General features: G+C 47.8%; 1 protein-coding gene across 3 annotated transcripts in view; it reads right to left on the minus strand.

The window, feature by feature from the left end:
* Nucleotides 1–14,119: 14,119 nt before the first annotated feature.
* Nucleotides 14,120–17,949, minus strand: part of ANKRD11 (ankyrin repeat domain containing 11) — a 264,776-nt gene continuing 260,946 nt past the window's right edge. For all 3 annotated transcript variants that reach the window (XM_077288443.1, XM_077288441.1, XM_077288442.1), the window contains 3 exons: nt 17,803–17,946; nt 17,562–17,654; nt 14,120–15,410 (listed from right to left, as the gene is read on the minus strand). In XM_077288443.1, the coding sequence (XP_077144558.1) occupies nt 15,225–15,410; nt 17,562–17,654; nt 17,803–17,946 (423 nt within the window). In that variant the 3' untranslated portion in view covers nt 14,120–15,224. The remainder of the gene's footprint in view (nt 15,411–17,561; nt 17,655–17,802; nt 17,947–17,949) is intronic.

The raw sequence follows: 17,949 nt of genomic DNA on the forward strand, positions 1-17,949 counted from the left end.
CACCAACCCTCTTCTAGCCATTGGTGGTCCTTATCTATTGTGTAGACACTTTTTTTGTGGGTGGGATGAAGAATGACTCACTGCACAAAAAAACGCATGCGGCGCAAAACGCTGCGTTTTTTTTGTTGAAAACGCAACTGCGTTTACAAAAAACGCTGCGTTTTGCGCCGCATGCGTTGAAAGCATGCGGCGCAAAACGCAGCGTTGTGCATGCGTTTTGCTGCGTTTGTTTGCGTTGTGCGTTGCGGCGACGCACAACGCAAATGTGAACGTAGCCTTAGGTACACCATGCTAGTAACGGGTTGGACCCCCTTTTGCCTTCAGAACTGCCTCAATTCTTCGTGGCATAGATTCAACAAGGTGCTGGAAGCATTCCTCAGAGATTTTGGTCCATATTGACATGATGGCATCACACAGTTGCCGCAGATTTGTCGGCTGCACATCCCAAAGATGCTCCATACAAGGCAGGATGGATCCATGCTTTCATGTTGTTTACGCCAAATTCTGACCCTACCATCCGAATGTCGCAGCAGAAATCGAGACTCATCAGACCAAGCAACGTTTTTCCAATCTTCTACTGTCCAATTTCGATGAGCTTGTACAAATTGTAGCCTCAGTTTCCTGTTCTTAGCTGAAAGGAGTGGTACCCGGTGTGGTCTTCTGCTGCTGTAGCCCATCTGCCTCAAAGTTCGACGCACTGTGCGTTCAGAGATGCTCTTAGGCCTACCTTGGTTGTAACGGGTGGCGATTTGAGTCACTGTTGCCTTTCTATCAGCTCGAACCAGTCTGCCCATTCTCCTCTGACCTCTGGCATCAACAAGGCATTTCCGCCCACAGAACTGCCGCTCACTGGATTTTTTTTCTTTTTCGGACCATTCTCTGTAAACCCTAGAGATGGTTGTGCGTGAAAATCCCAGTAGATCAGCAGTTTCTGAAATACTCAGACCAGCCCTTCTGGCACCAACAACCATGCCACGTTCAAAGGCACTCAAATCACCTTTCTTCCCCATACTGATGCTCGGTTTGAACTGCAGGAGATTGTCTTGACCATGTCTACATGCCTAAATGCACTGAGTTGCCGCCATGTGATTGGCTGATTAGAAATTAAGTGTTAACAAGAAGTTGGACAGGTGTACCTAATAAAGTGGCCAGTGAGTGTAGTATACAGTGTATAGTGTCAGTGTATAGGTAACACACTGACTCACCAGTGACGTCTCTAGGTGAAGTCCTTCATCTTTCATCCCGCACAGACCGCCATCACTTCATCCAGCCAGGACTCGTCTCTGCAGGAAATAACACAGTTATCTCGAGTTCCACTTGCAGAACACATTACTTAATTTTCCCAACTTTTACATTACACCACACGAAGAAGGCGACAGTGTCACTGTACACAGTAATAGGACCGCCCCTCCATTTAAAACAGTATACTCAAAAAATAAAATAAATACATCACTGCAGTAATAATATCCCTTAATAAGCCCTTATGGTAATAATATTCGCCATCCTAGCCCCTGTGTGTCTCATTCCTGGCGTCAGCCATATGTTCTCCCATCCTGCCCTAATGAGTATCCATCCTGCCCCATCTGTCTCCATCGTATCCATCCTGCCCCATGATCCTGCCCCATCTGTCTCCAGTCATGCCGCCATGTCTGTCATCCTGCCCCCTGTGTCTCCAATCATGCCCCGTTTCTCCATTCTGCCCCCCCGTGTCCAGCTTTCTGCCCCCCCGTGTCCAGCTTTCTGCCCCCCCGTGTCCAGCTTTCTGCCCCCCCAGCGTCCAGCTTTCTGCCCCCCCAGCGTCCAGCTTTCTGCCCCCCCAGCGTCCAGCTTTCTGCCCCAGCTTTCTGCCCCCCAGCGTCCAGCTTTCTGCCCCCCAGCGTCCTGCCCCAGCGTCCAGCGTTCTGCCCCAGCGTCCAGCGTTCTGCCCCAGCGTCCAGCTTTCTGACCCCGTGTCCAGCTTTCTGACCCCGTGTGTCCAGCTTTCTGCCCCCCCAGCGTCCAGCTTTCTGCCCCAGCTTTCTGCCCCCCCCAGCGTCCAGCTTTCTGCCCCCCAGCGTCCAGCTTTCTGCCCCCCCAGCGTCCAGCTTTCTGCCCCCCAGCGTCCAGCTTTCTGCCCCCCAGCGTCCTGCCCCAGCGTCCAGCGTTCTGCCCCAGCGTCCAGCGTTCTGCCCCAGCGTCCAGCTTTCTGACCCCGTGTCCAGCTTTCTGACCCCGTGTCCAGCTTTCTGACCCCGTGTCCAGCTTTCTGACCCCGTGTCCAGCTTTCTGACCCCGTGTCCAGCTTTCTGCCCCCCAGCGTCCAGCTTTCTGCCCCAGCGTCCAGCGTTCTGCCCCAGCGTCCAGCCCCAGCGTCCTGCCCCAGCGTCCAGCGTTCTGCCCCAGCGTCCAGCGTTCTGCCCCAGCGTCCAGCGTTCTGACCCCGTGTCCAGCTTTCTGACCCCCTGTGTCCAGCTTTCTGACCCCCTGTGTCCAGCTTTCTGACCCCGTGTCCAGCTTTCTGACCCCGTGTCCAGCTTTCTGACCCCGTGTCCAGCTTTCTGACCCCGTGTCCAGCTTTCTGCCCCCCCAGCGTCCAGCTTTCTGCCCCCCAGCGTCCAGCTTTCTGCCCCAGCTTTCTGCCCCCCCAGCGTCCAGCTTTCTGCCCCAGCTTTCTGCCCCCCCAGCGTCCAGCTTTCTGCCCCCCAGCATCCTGCCCCAGCGTCCAGCGTTCTGCCCCAGCGTCCAGCTTTCTGACCCCGTGTCCAGCTTTCTGACCCCCCGTGTCCAGCTTTCTGACCCCCCGTGTCCAGCTTTCTGACCCCCCGTGTCCAGCTTTCTGACCCCCCGTGTCCAGCTTTCTGACCCCCCGTGTCCAGCTTTCTGACCCCCCGTGTCCAGCTTTCTGACCCCCCGTGTCCAGCTTTCTGACCCCCCGTGTCCAGCTTTCTGACCCCCCGTGTCCAGCTTTCTGACCCCCCGTGTCCAGCTTTCTGACCCCCCGTGTCCAGCTTTCTGACCCCCCGTGTCCAGCTTTCTGACCCCCCCGTGTCCAGCTTTCTGACCCCGTGTCCAGCTTTCTGACCCCCTGTGTCCAGCTTTCTGACCCCCTGTGTCCAGCTTTCTAACCCCCTGTGTCCAGCTTTCTGCCCTGGGCCCCCCCGATCGCCGCTCTCAATAAAAAAAAAAAAAAAAAAAAAGTTCTGCTTACCTGACCGCGATCCTGCTCTCTCTGGTTATCGGTGGGGGCGGCCATCTTCCTGAGGCCGCGCGTGTGCAGGTGGAGTGCTCTGCTGCCCGGGGCTTCAGGAAAATGGCCGCGGGATGCCGCGCATGCGCAGATGGAGATCGCGGCGGCCATTTTCTGAAGCCGAGATGCGAACAGGTAAATTCTGCGCCGCCGGCGACCCGCCCCCCGTATTGTGCCGCCCCCCGCATTGTGCCGCCCGGGGCGGCCCGACCCCCCGCCCACCCCTTCCTACGCCACTGCGGGGAATGATGGGAGAGGGGGCGTCAGCAGACGCTCTCTCCTCCATCATTGCATTCAACTGTACCGGCGTCTATGACGCCAGTATAGTTGAATGCGGGGCCGGGAGTGCGCCGTCAGCGGGGAGAGTGTGCCGACAGCGGCACACTCGAGCGGCCCACTACTGCCACCGGCCCTTCTGGCATTTGCCAGAACTGCCCGATGGCCAGTCCGGCCCTGCCTGTTACCCTTGGTAAAATAAAACAAATTGGAGCTGAAGTAAATTTTTTGTGAAAAAAAGTTAAAAGTTCATTTTTATTTAAACATTCCAAAAATTCCTGTGAAACACCTGAAGGGTTAATAAACTTCTTAAATGTGGTTTTGAGCACCTTCAGGGGTGCTGTTTTTAGAATGGTGTCACACTTGGTTATTTTCTATCATATAGACCCTGTTATGATCCGGTGACCTTGGAGCCGCATGAGAGACTTTCTCAGGAGTAGGTGGTACCTGTACTGACCGCAAACCCTAAACTAACACCGCAACTAGAAGTAGCCGTTGGATGTACCTAACACGTCCTAGACACCTCGACACAGCCGGAGGACTAAATACCCCTATAGATGGAAATGGGAATTCTATCTTGCCTCAGAGCAGAACCCCAAAGTATAGGCAGCCCCCCACAAATATTGACTGAGTATAAGAGGAAAGACAAACGCAGGCAGAAAAAACAGGATTTAGCAAAAGAGGCACTTCTAGCTAAATAGAAAAGGACAGGACAGAATTCTAAGCGGTCAGTATTTAAATCCTAAAAATATCCACAGCAGATAATACAAATATTCTACATCTAACTAAAGACATAGAAAGTAAATCTGCATCTCCTGAGAATCCAGCATGACTGAAAAATCCAAAGTCTAAGCTGGACAAAAACACAATGAATTGCACTGAATTGCAAAGCACACTGCATGTGTGCACTGAGACAAAAAACAGACACTTATCTTAGCTGAATTGGCAGCAGGACATGAGGAACCAGAGAGATGCAATCCCTCCAAATACAATGGACAACTGGCAAGGACTCATGGATCCTGCACACCTAAATACCTAGTAAAGCTGCAATCAGCAGAAACACCTGCCCAGGATTACAACCCCAAGACAACTGCACTACCACCAACAACCACCGGAGGGAGCCCAAGAGCAGAATTCACAACAAGACCCCTCAAAATGACTTCAAATGGGATGTGGTCCCTAAAAAAAAATGGTGTTGTAAAAATGAGAAATTGCTGGTCAACTTTTAACCCTTAACTCCCTAACAAAAAAAAATTTTGGTTCCAAAATTGTGCTGATGTAAAGTAGACATGTGGGAAATGTTACTTATTAAGTATTTTGTGTGACATATCTCTGATTTTATTGCATAAAAATTCAAGGTTGGAAAATTGCGAAATTTTCTAAATTTTCACCAAATTTCCGTTTTTTTTCACAAATAAACGCAGGTAATATCAAAGAAATGTTATCACTATCATGAAGTACAATATGTCACGAGAAAACAATGTCAGAATCACCAGGATCTGTTGAAGCGTTCCAGAGTTATAACCTCATAAATGGACAGTGGTCAGAATTGTAAAAATTGGCCCGGTCATTAACGTGCAAACCACCCTTGGGGGTAAATGGGTTAAAGCAAATGTTCGTGTGACTAAGGCTAGTTTCACACTAGCGTCGGGAACAACCCGTCGCTGTGCGTCGGGCCGACGTTCCCGACGCTAGGGTGGTCTCCGCCGCACAACGGGGGCAGCGGATGCATTTTTCCCACGCATCCGCTGCCCCATTGTGAGGTGCGGGGAAGTGCGGGGAGGTGGGGGCGGAGTTCCGGCCGCGCATGCGCGGTCGGAAAAAGTGGACCGTCGGGAGCAAAAAACGTTTTTTTCTCCCGACGGTCCGCTACCACACGCCCAAGCGTTGCAAAACGGACGCGACGTTTGGCAATGCGTCGCAAATGCGTCGCTAATGTTAGTCTATGACGAAAAAACGTATCCAGCAAGAACTTTTGCTGGATGCGTATTTTCGGCAAAACGACGCATTTGCGACGTATTGCAGTTAACGCTAGTGTGAAACTAGCCTAAGTGTTTTCTGTACAATGTCCTAGTAGTTCACTACTCACCTGCTGGGAGTACAAGTTACTGGCGTCTATGACCCACAGGTGCACAAGCAGGGCCGTATTTGCCACTAGGCACTCGAGGGCACGTGCCTAGGGCGGCGACATTGCGGGGGGCGGCACCTGAGCAAGGTTTTTTTTTTTTTTAGTCCCGGGTCACAAACGCGACCGACCGCCCCCGAGTCCCACCCACCCTCCTTGAAGTCTGTAGCGTGTCCTGAGTGAGCGGTCACGTGGTACCGCTCATTAAGGTCATGAATATGCCCATATTCATGACCTTAATCAGCGGTACCACATGACCGCTCACTCAGGAAGAAGGCGCTGCGGCGGGACAGAGCCAGAGGGAGGATGTCGGCGCAGCCGCGCGGTGTGTGGGACAGCGGAGTATGAGGGACGGGGGATGAAGGTAAGCCGCCCGAGCCATGCAAGATGGGAGGAGCGGGGGAGGGGGTGGAGAGATGAGCCATGCATACAGGGGAATTGTGAGCCATCAGCCATGCATACGGGGGGGGGGGGGGGAAATTATGAGCCATGCATACGGGGAAATTATGAGCCATGCATACGGGGGAATATGAGCCATCAGCCATGCATACGGGGGGGGGGGGGGGGGGAATTGTGAGCCACCAGCCATGCATACAGGCGGGGGCGGGAATTATGAGCCATGCATACAGGGGAATATGAGCCATCAGCCATGCATACAGGGGGGGGGGGAGTTACGAGCCATCAGCCATGCATACAGGGGGGGGGGGGGAATTATGAGCCATGCATACAGGGGAATATGAGCCATCGGCCATGCATACGGGGGGGGGGGGGGGGGGGGGAATTATGAGCCATCAGCCATGCATACAGGGGGGGGGGGAATTATGAGTCATGCATACAGGGGAATATGAGCCATCAGCCATACATACAGGGGGGGAATTATGAGCCATGCATACAGGGGGGGGGGGGGGGGAGAGATGAGCCATGCACACAGGGGGGGGGGGGGGAGGTGGAATATGAGCCATGCATACAGGGGGGGGGGGTATGAGCCATGCATACAGGGGGGGGGGGGGAGGATGAGCCATGCACACAGGGGGGGGGGGGGGAGGTGGAATATGAGCCATGCATACAGGGGGGGGGGGTATGAGCCATGCATACAGGGGGGGGGGGGAGGATGAGCCATGCGCACAGGGGGGGGGGGGGGGGAAGTATGTGCCATGCATACAGGGGGGGAATATGAGCCATGCATACGGGGGGGTATATGAGCCATGCATACAGGGGGGAATATGAGCCATGCATACAGGGGGGGGGGGGGGGTCATTATACAGTATGGAGAACTCTGTGTGGCCATTGTACAGTATGGAGCATCATGTGTGGCCGTTATACAGTATTGAGCATCATGTGTGGCCATTATACTGTATTGAGCATCATGTGTGGCCATTATACAGTATTGAGCATCATGTGTGGCCGTTATACAGTATGGAGCATCATGTGTGGTCATTATACAGTATGGAGCATCACGTGTGGCCATTATACAGTATGGAGCATCATTTGTGGCCATTATACAGTATGGAGCATCATGTGTGGTCATTATACAGTATGGAGCATCATGTGTGGCCATTATACAGTATGGAGCACTGTGGCCATATTGTTTCGTTTATAATTATTGTATATAAAACAGTGATCAGCAGTGCTAAATGGCTGTGGTTGGGACGTGGATATGGGTGTGACTAGTTGTGAAATGGGTGTGGTCAGAGGCGTGGCCTAAAATTTGCCGCGCCGCACACTTTATACCCTTCTTCAAAAGTTGGGAGGTATGGTACCGCATTTGCCAGATCATGGCAAGTGACGCAAATCCCACAGGGAATGAATGAGGCCGAACGCAGTGTTGCTGTAAGTGATCCGTTACGCGGCACATGCAGAAAAACTGACGGATCTGCTGCAAAAGGCGACTTTCACATCAGCCTATCTTGCTAAAGTCACTGCCGATAGTGTCATACTCACCAAAGGGGGAGGCAGCACTAAAAGTGCCTAGGGCAGCAGAAACCCTAAATACGGCCCTGTGCACAAGTTAAACAACCCGACTGCCGACAGGTCTGTAGGGCAAATAACAAAAGTTCATGCAAAAACTAAAAATACACCTCTGTACAAGCTTGTGACCCACAATACACTACCCAGAGGGGCCGGTAAGGTCATATTGAAAACGATGGGGGCATTGGTTAAATTTACATCACAACCATCATGTTACGACCCAAACTGTATTTTCCTACAAAGCAAGGGCGGAAATATTTACAACATGGTCCAAAGAAGCAATTGCACTTACATAACTTTAGTTATGTCTAACCATCCTGCCAAGACTGAAGACGGACTTAAAGAAGTAGCCAAGCAGCGATCAATTCTGCATCAGGTGGTGAGCAGCACTGGAGAAGTCCCTACTGGGTGGGACGTGTGCATGATCGTCAGCTATATAGCAACTAATTAGCATCAATGACCTGTTCCTGCTGCCGCCGCCTCTTACCTACTAATGAGAGTGAAAGGCCTCAACCGAAATGTTACAAGCACGTCATTAACCCCGGGAGCTTTTTCGGTTTTGCGTTTTTCGCTCTCCTTCCCAGAGCCATAACTTTTTTATTATTCCATCAATATGGTCATGTGAGGGCTTATTTTTTGCGGGACGAGATGTACTTTTGAACGACTCCATTGGTTTTACCAACTCGTGTACTAGAAAATGGGGAAAAAATTCCAAGTGCGGTGAAATTGCAAAAATAAGTGCAATCCCACACTTTTTTGGGGCTTTTTTTGCTTGGTTCATGAAATGCTAAAACTGACCTGCCAACATGATTCTCCAGGTAATTATGAGTTCATAGACACCAAACATGTCCAGGTTTTTTTTTTTTTTGTCTAAGTGGTGAAAACAAATTCCAAACTTTGCACACAAAAAAATAATCGCTATTTTTTGTTACCCGTAGCGTCTCCATTTTTCGTGATCTGGGGTTGGGTGAGGGCTTATTTTTTGCTCGCTGAGCTGACGTTTTTGATACCATTTTGGTGCAGATATGTTCCTTTGGTCGCCCGTTACTACATCTTAATGCAACATTGCAGTGACCAAAAAACGTAATTCTGACGTTTACTTTAGTTTCCTTGCTACGCCGTTTAGCAATCAGGTTAATCTTTTTATTGATAGATCGGGCGATTCTAAATGCGGCAATGCCAAATATGTGTAGGTTTGATAGGTATGATTTTTATTGTTTTATTTTGAATGGGGCGAAAGGAGGGACATTTAAAAATTGTATATTTTTTATTTTTTTCATATTTAACTTTTTTTAAATTTTGCCATGCTTCAATAACCTCCATAGAACCTTAGAAGCTGGCACAACTCGATTGCCTCTCCGACACAGAGGCGATGCTCAGATCGCCCCTATATAGCTGAATTACTGGCTTGTTATGAGCGCCGACCACAGGGTGGCGTACACAGCAATCTGGCATCAGCAACCATAGAGGTCTTAAGGAGACCTCTGGTTGTCATGCCAACGCACCGATGACCCCCGATCACGTGACGTGGGTCACCAATGCGAGCATTTCCGGCTGGATGCGTTTGTTAAATGCCGCTGTAGGAGTTTGACAGCAGCATTTAACTAGTTAATAGGCGCGGGCAGATCGCGATTCTGCCCGCGCCTATTGCGGGCAAATGTCAGCTGTACGAAGCAGCTTTAAACGATCCTCTTTTAATATCATCCCATCGCAATCTTCCATTCATTTATTCCCCCCCATCCACTATGCAAGTAAATGCAAATCCAGGACACGTTCTTCCGTGCAGGACTACTTAAAAGTGTCACCATCTGGAGACCTAACCTTCAGGCCATGTGCACACGTTCAGGATTTTTAGCGTTTTTTTCGCGATAAAAACGTGATAAAAACGCTAACATATGCCTCCTATTATTTACAGTGTATTCCGCATTTTTTGTGCAAATGTTGCGATTTTTTCCGCGAAAAAAATCGCATTGCGGAAAAAAAGCAACATGTTCATTAAAAATGCGGAATTGCGGGGATTCCGCACACCATGCAGGAAGTAAGCAGATCATGTGCGGTTGGTACCCAGGGTGGAGGAGAGGAGACTCTCCTCCACGCACTGGGCACCATATAATTGGTCAAAAATAAAAGAATTAAAATAAAAAATAGTCCTATACTCACCTTCGATGTCCCCCGCAGTGTTCCCGCCTCACCGCTGCATGCTGCCGCTTCGGTTCCTATAGCTGGTGGGCGGTGAAGGACCTGTGATGACGTCACTGTCTTGTGATTGGTCGTGAGCGGTCATGTGACCGCTCACATGACCGCGACGTCATGGAAGGTCCTGCACGCACACACCAGCTATAGGAAGAGGAACGGACGCCGCTGAGGAGATCGTCTGGGTGAGTAAGCATTTTTTTAATTATTTTTAAACATTCTATCTTTTACTATAGATGCTGCATAAGCAGCATCTATAGTAAAAAGTTGGTCACACTTGTCAAACAGTATGTTTGACAAGTGTGACCTACCTGTCAGTCAGTTTTCCAAGCGATGCTACAGATCGCTTGGAAAACTTTAGCATTTAGCTAATTACGCTTGCAGAATGCTAAAAAAAACACACGCAAAAAACGCAAAAAAACCGCAAAAAAAAAAATGCGGATTTCTTGCAGAAAATTTCCGGTTTTCTTCAGGAAATTTCTGCAAGAAATCCGGACGTGTGCACATACCCTCATAACTGGTTGCCAGATATGGTGCTGGTAGACAGACAACAGCCAACCCCCTCCCCTTTGGGCCGGCCGGCCAGCCCCCTCCCCTCTTGGGCCGGCCAGCCGACCCCCTCCCCTCTTGGCCGGGCCGGCCAGCCGATCCCCTCCCCTCTTGGCCGGGCCGGCCAGCCGATCCCCTCCCTTCTTGGGCCGGCCCGCCAACCCCCTCTTAGGCCAGCCAGCCAACCGATAGTGACCCATGGCTGTAGGAGGAACCAGTCATTAACTGCTCCTTCAGAAACTAAAGACAAGCTGAAAGAAAGGCACCAAGTAAGCCCCCTCCCTGATTCAATCTTCAGACCGTGTGACGCGTGCATTAGATGAGGATAAATAGGTCCATATAAGCAGCTCCAGCCATAACTACAGTGTTCCCAATAGTATTGCAAATCCCAGGATAATAATGGAAGGCTTAGGAATTGATAAATCAAACACAGACTAAAGATTTTTTTTTTTGTTTAATTTATTTATGAACATTATCTCTGAGGGACAAGAGCATTTCTGGCCTTCGTTCTGTACATGCAATTGTAGAAAATAACATTTTTTATTTCTTTTAAATTTTTTATTGTGTTGTATTCTGCAGGAAGTTGTATACAGCTGAATGATTGAACCGCAAAAAAGGGCAGCGCAGTGCAAAGGCAGCACCAGCACTGCCAAAACAATATGTACACAAACAAGTGGAAAATAAAAGAATAAAAAAAAAAAAAAAAATTACATTTATCAAGAACGCAAATTCTGGCTGCTGTTATCAATCCACACACTGTACAGATGTGAATTGCAACAAAGGGTGTGGAGCGACCTGCTAGCTCGATATATATACACCTATGTACAATGTCTCGTAGAACAAATACAGGAGGGAAATTTACAATCTGATGAGACATGAATCAAACATACCACAGGAGAGAAGAATAAATAATAGTTGCTACTTTACTTTTTTTTGTGATTGTGGAAAGATTCATGCCCTGGAATTGGGACGGGTTAAATTGTAATGGGTGGAAAAAAAAAAAAAAAATTCCAACAATAAGAAATTTACTATAAAAAGTCCGAAACAGCAAATATTTTAAATGTGGTTAAAACTTTCTAAAATAAAATAAATTCAAAAGCTGTGAAGATTGAGAAAGACTAAGGCAGCAGAATTGACTCCCAGCGCGAACATCGGCACGTCAAAAAGTTATAAACTGGGTGCGACCTGTTGTAGAAACGCTAGCGTTGTCGTAGTCGGATTTTTACAGACTCCCCAAGAAAGTTTCAATTCAAATTTTACTTGCTAAAATCCAAGTAGTCGCTGAGCAGATTTCTCCGTTGTCCCGCGATGGAAGGACCAGCTCCGGGTCTCCGGAACCAAACTTGACAAGGTGGTCAAATCCGCGCAGGAGGCCCGAATCCAGACCGTACATCGTGGTCCAATATATATGGACGTCTGAACTCAGCATTTCTTATTACTGCCATTTCTCCACCAAAATCAGTAAAAGATCATGCCCACCTATGTGCGCTCATAAGCAGAGGGCACTCATCAGTCCCCAATATACTCGACTCTGAGTCCCTGTTAGGCCCCAACATAGATGTAAAAAATAGTCTCGACAATAAAGTCACTGAATGGAGTTTGTTACCTGCAATGAAACTGATGCCCCCTAGTCATACCTCCCCCCAAAAAGCGGGATTATATATATTTTTTAAATTATTCTTAACAGTTTAACCATAACATAGCTACTGATTGTGAAGCCTATGAGGAGCCCTGTGCATGACTACTTTTTCCTCTTATAGATTTGTCTTTTTAGCGCCGTCTGTGTTTGCATTGGATTCTTGCAAATAAAACTATAATCTTGTATCCCGACCCTGCAAAAAATATTTTTTTTAATGATTCTTTTGAATAACACTTAAAGGGAACCTGTCACCACGTTTTTGGAAGATGGGATAAAAATAGCGTTAAATAGGGGCAGAGGTGGGCGTTACATTAGTGTGTGTGTTATGCGTTTATTACCCACCTAAGTTGCCGAAATAACTTTGCAAAGTCTCCGTTTTCGCCTGTCAATCAGGCTGGTCAGGTCGCATGGGCGTTGTCTTCCCCCAGATTTGGCGTAGTTTTCCGTTGGTGGCGTAGTGGTGTGCGCATGCCCAAAGTCCGGAATCCTCTTCCAGGGGATTTAAAATAGCGCGGTGTTCGTTATTGCATTGGTGATCGGTGGGCGCGGCCATCTTCCTTTGGCCGCGCGTGCGCAGAAGCGGCGCTCTGCTGGCCGCGGCTTCAGGAAAATGGCCGCCGCGATATCCATCTGCGCACGCGCGGCATCCCGCGGCCATTTTCCTGAAGCCGCGGCCAGCAGAGCGCCGCTTCTGCGCACGCGCGGCCAAAGGAAGATGGCCGCGCCCACCGATCACCAATGCAATAACGAACACCGCGCTATTTTAAATCCCCTGGAAGAGGATTCCGGACTTTGGGCATGCGCACACCACTACGCCACCAACGGAAAACTACGCCAAATCTGGGGGAAGACACCACGCCCATGTGACCTGACCAGCCTGATTGACAGGCGAAAACGGAGACTTTGCAAAGTTATTTCGGCAACTTAGGTGGGTAATAAACGCATAACACACACACTAATGTAACGCCCACCTCTGCCCCTATTTAACGCTATTTTTATCCCATCTTCCAAAAACGTGGTGACAGGTTCCCTTTAACTAGGGAGTCAACACGTATCCCACAGGTTTAGCCTGCCGACTGATACCAGCTCAGACGGCAGGAAAGTCTGGGAAAGTAGTGTTCGATCGTCATTTCAGGGGGCGACAGTCACTGGGCATGCAGAGCATAACCTCAAATACAAGGAATCCCTTAAAGGGGAGAAGGAAAAAAGCTCCTTGTCTCAAAAGGTCTTCAGATTAAGCAACGAAGTCATGTGGTTATTCTTAAAAATGACAATCGGGTCTGTGCTGATGAGCCTCGTTGCCATTGATGGAGGGAAGAGGGGAGTCCAAGGACAGGAAACGCTAAAATGACAGTGCAGCAAGTATGTGACATGGAGACAAAGACTGAGGTGGAAAAGTCAATGTCGAGTCCATCTAAGCAGACTGTAAATGCAACTTTTCTGCTCAGATTAGGGCTGTAAAAACCAGCCAGCAATATACGGACTTGACTGGCAGCTCTCCCGAGTGTGACACTCATGTATTTCTATGCAGGTGGCCCGCTCAAGTCAAGAGATGCCGGCCAGTCTGTGCATAGCAGACCAATTTTTACAGCCATCTGAGTGCGCCCCTACTGGGACTTGGTGCCCTTCCAAATTGAGAACAATCCCCAAGCCCCCCATTACACACCAGTCATCTGGGTAAAAGCCGGTGACAGTCACCCCCTTCTAGAAAGCTTCATTAGGACTAAATGTACGATCACAACAGATCACTACAATGTGCTAAAAGCCGACCTTACGAATCATACTAACCAGCCGCAGCTTAGCAGATACAACAGCTATGAGTACCAAGACGGTAGAAAATAAACCCAAGGAGATCTACCAGATCCCTAACAAAACGGATGACAAAAACTACATTGATCGAATGTCGAACAGTTCACTGCTTAAAAAAAAAAAGACAAAGGAACTGGGATGTTGTACCCGAGCCCCAAAATGTTAATATGGAGACACAAAATTAGCAAGAAAAATACTGAACAGATTTTTTTTTGGCCCATCTGTCGCCCACACTCCCAGAACCAGTCTCTTAAGAGAAGTGCTGCCTAGGGTGAACTATATTACAAAGTTTTCTTTCTTGTTTTTTTTTTCTTTTGTTTTCTTTTTTTTTTTTAAAGTCATTTATTTCTTTACACAAAACTGAAAGTGATGTTACAGTACATAAGTTATTTACAACTGTGCAGTAATGTGTTTGCAAAATAATTTATCTAGAAGGCAGCAAAAAGTACATAGGGTAATGTGTATAAAAACTGTACATAATTTACCAGATACTTTTTTTTCTTTTTTTATCTTTGTCTTTTTCATACATATAGGAGTATTGGCTCTGTAGTGTTTCAAGTTAACTTCTCCAACAAGAGAAACAAAATGCCCAAAATGTTAAAAGATGTTGTTAAGAAGGGAGGGTGAAGGAGAGGGAAGAAAGTGACACAAACCGAGCGTTAAGTCTCTTAAAAATGAAAAATGTTGGATCGCCGATGCCTGGCATGGTCAGACGCAAAGCATGGAGGGGATGAGGGGAAAGTTTTGGAATCCTAAACCAGTAAGAACCACATGCAGAATCTGCAATGGGGGTACAAAAAAATAAAAAAAAAATACTAATTTAAAAGGAACAGACCATCTTCGCTTTGCATCGGCGGACTGGGAATTTAAAGGCTGACATGAGGTAGTCAGCGGCTGAAGGCGATTTTTTTTAATTAATTTCTCGTCACATTGACAAGATGGAATAAACGTAAGATGGTGCGATGGAATAGTCAAAATGAAAGTCTGTTCTTTAAACTTCTTGAACAACCAGACCTGGGAAAAATAAAAATAAAAAAATAATAGCCGTGATGAACGGCTTCCTCCACCGGCTTTTCTCTCTGACGTCTCTGCAGCACAATGGAGCAGATGGCAGCGGTTTGCGACGGCGACACGCGGCATCCTTTGATCCCTTGCTCCCCCTCGCTCCGCCTGTGCGTGCCCCTTCCACGGTAGATCACTCCGCCTGCTACCGGGAGGAGTGGTGGGCTTACTGTGAAGAAAGTGCAATTCCTCTAAAAAGGGGGTATTTTTCTCCGAATTAGTTCTATCAAAATGCTTCCTCCTCTCATAAAGCAGCGGATTCATCAGCAAGCGAAAAAGATGCAAGTGAAGTCTGAGCTCTTCTAAGCCAAGGGGGCCGGCCCTTGCCAGTTACGAATTAAGAAAGAAAAAAAAAAAAACCTCAGGAGTCCGCCTTGTCATGCTGGCAAGAGCACAAAGTCATCGTTCACGTCCACCATTGGCACATAGAAAGAGGGAACTTCGTTGACGCACAGGGACTTGTGGCTCGTTGGGTCCAACTCCTGCATCTTTAATTGCCATTCCATCCTCTGCACCGCATTCAAGGCTGCCGCTTCATGCTGCTGTCTCATTAATACACACGTCTGCAAGAAAAAAAAAAAAAAAAATCACAAACACCTTAGATGTCCGTCAAACAAGAATTAGATTATGAATATTCGACTGGAGTGGGAGGTTAGGGTCCACATCTGGTACCTTCACTGATCACAATTTAGCGGCTACCGTTTAAAGGGAACCTGTCACCCCCAAAATCGATGGTGAGGTAAGCTCACGGTCATCAGGGGCTTAACTACAGCATTCTGTAATGCTGTAGGTAAGCACCCGATGTTACCTGAAAGAGAAAAAGAGGTTATAATATACTCACCCAGGGGCGGTCCCGCTGCAGTCCGGTCAAATGGGTGTCTCAGCTCTGCTCAGGTGCCTCCCATCTTCATTCCATGACGTCCTCTTCTGGTCTCCGTGCTTCGGTGCAGGCGTACTTTGTCTGCCCTGTTGAGGGCAGAGCAAAGTACTGTAGTGCGCAGGCGCCCGGCCTCTCTGACCTTACCGGCGCCTGCGCACTGCAGTACTTTGCTCTGCCCTCAACAGGGCAGACAAAGTACGCCTGCGCCGAAGCCGCGGTGCGGAGATCAGAAGAGGACGTCATGGAATTCAGATGGGAGGCGCTGTACCGGACCTGAGACGCCCATCGGAGCGGGACCGCCCCTGGGTGAGTATAATCTAACGTCTTTTTCTCCTCTTTCAGGTAACATCGGCAGCTTATCTACAGCATTACAGAATGCTGTAGATAAGCCCCTGATGCCGGTGAGCTTACCTCACCATCGATTTTGGGGGTGACAGGTTCGCTTTAAGTGGAGCAAAAAGTTTGGCAACACTTGATTCGGATGCCAAGGCGATAATCAGTGGCACCGGACCAGGAGCCCTGCCATTGCCCTACCTCAATCATCAGTGTCTTATCCAATTATAAAGCCCAGAATTATGTCAAGGCTGCAGTGGGGATGCAGATAGGAGGATCAGGGGTCCTAGTCGATGGACTAGAGTCCCGAGAATCTCAAATCTAGTCATTAACATCTAAGTCTTGGACAAACATTTTATGACCTTGGACGTATAGGTACGTCCAAGGTCGTGTACCTGTATCTGATGTGGGCGCAGGGCCCGCATTCTTCCCTGCATATGACAGCTGATCACAGTTTCAAGTCTCTTAAGGAGTCTATTGAAGCGACTAAAGCTTTTTTTTTTTTTTTTTAAACCAAAACAAAAAACAGAAGCTCAGATCAATCAGTTTTTGCAGCATTCAAAACAATTAAAATAAAAAAAATTTGGTATTGCAGAGTTCAGAAACGTCAGATCAAAACAAAGTAAATTAATCCGATCGGTAAACTGTAACGAGAAAAAAAATAAATAAAAAACCCGCCAGAATTACTTTTTATTTTGGTCACTGCAATATTACAATAAAATGCATTAACGGGGGATCAAATCATCATATCTAACCCCAAAATAATATCAATAAAAACCATCAACTCTGCGCAAAAAAAAAAATGCACTCACCAAGGCCCAGAAAAATGGAGACGCTACGGGTCTTGGAAAATGGTGACTTTCACACAAATATCTGAATGTTTTTTAGTACTTAAATATAAAAAAAATAAATAATGAGACCATTAAAAAACTACACAGGTTTGGTATTTTCGTACTCACCTGGGGAATCAGTGCCAGGTCAGTTTTAGCAGTTAGTAAACATGGTTAATATAAAAAAAAAAAAAAAATTTATTTTGCAATTTCACCGCACTTGGATTTTTTCCCCCCAGTACATTATGTGGTATTATCAATGGTGTCGCTCAAAAGTAAAAAATTAAGTCCTCATAAGGCCATGTTGATGGGAAAAATAAAAAAATAAGTTAAGGCTCTGGGAAGAAGGGGAGGAAATAAACACAAAAACAGCAATTTGCAAAGTGGTGAAGGGCTTAGGAGTTATTTTCCTAAATTCCTTGCTCTCTAGGGCGGGATGGATAACAAGCTGTTCTTTTCCTTGTGATACCAATCTAAGTGACACCATTAAGATAACCCTAAATTAGTGATGAATGATCCAAGTGAAAGGTGCGTTCTGAAGGACCAATATCTAAAAAAATCGTATTCTTAGCATGTGTGACTACTCCGACATTTGTAAAGAGGTAGCCCTCGAAGCAGGGAAGGGGATTGCTTTTTAATAGGCAGATTTTGGCAATGATTTTCTCACTCACCTTCATCCTGTCGTACTTATCGTCAACATCTTGTAACCAGGACAGGAACTGGCGAGCGTTAAATCGGTCTCTGACGGACTTGTTTTCATCTCCCTAGAAGACACGAGATGTTAATGGACAGCTTAAGGGAGACCCCAGGCTTAAACTACATATGTACAACGCACACGGTAACTATATGTGCCATGACCTTAGAAAACAGCGGCACATACTCCTGGCTGAACAGAAAGCGTAAAGCACTGACCTGATTTTCCATAGGCATGTTATACACCTCAGAGTCCAGCAACATGGTGCAAGCGCTGAAAGGCACAGCCTGATTGGCAATAGTCCGGGCTGCTCTGCAATGAACGCGGAGGTTCTCTTGCTCACAAGACACTATCAGCTTCTCCTA

This window comes from Ranitomeya variabilis, chromosome 2 (genome assembly GCF_051348905.1).
Source record: "Ranitomeya variabilis isolate aRanVar5 chromosome 2, aRanVar5.hap1, whole genome shotgun sequence".
NCBI classification, from domain to species: domain Eukaryota; kingdom Metazoa; phylum Chordata; class Amphibia; order Anura; family Dendrobatidae; genus Ranitomeya; species Ranitomeya variabilis.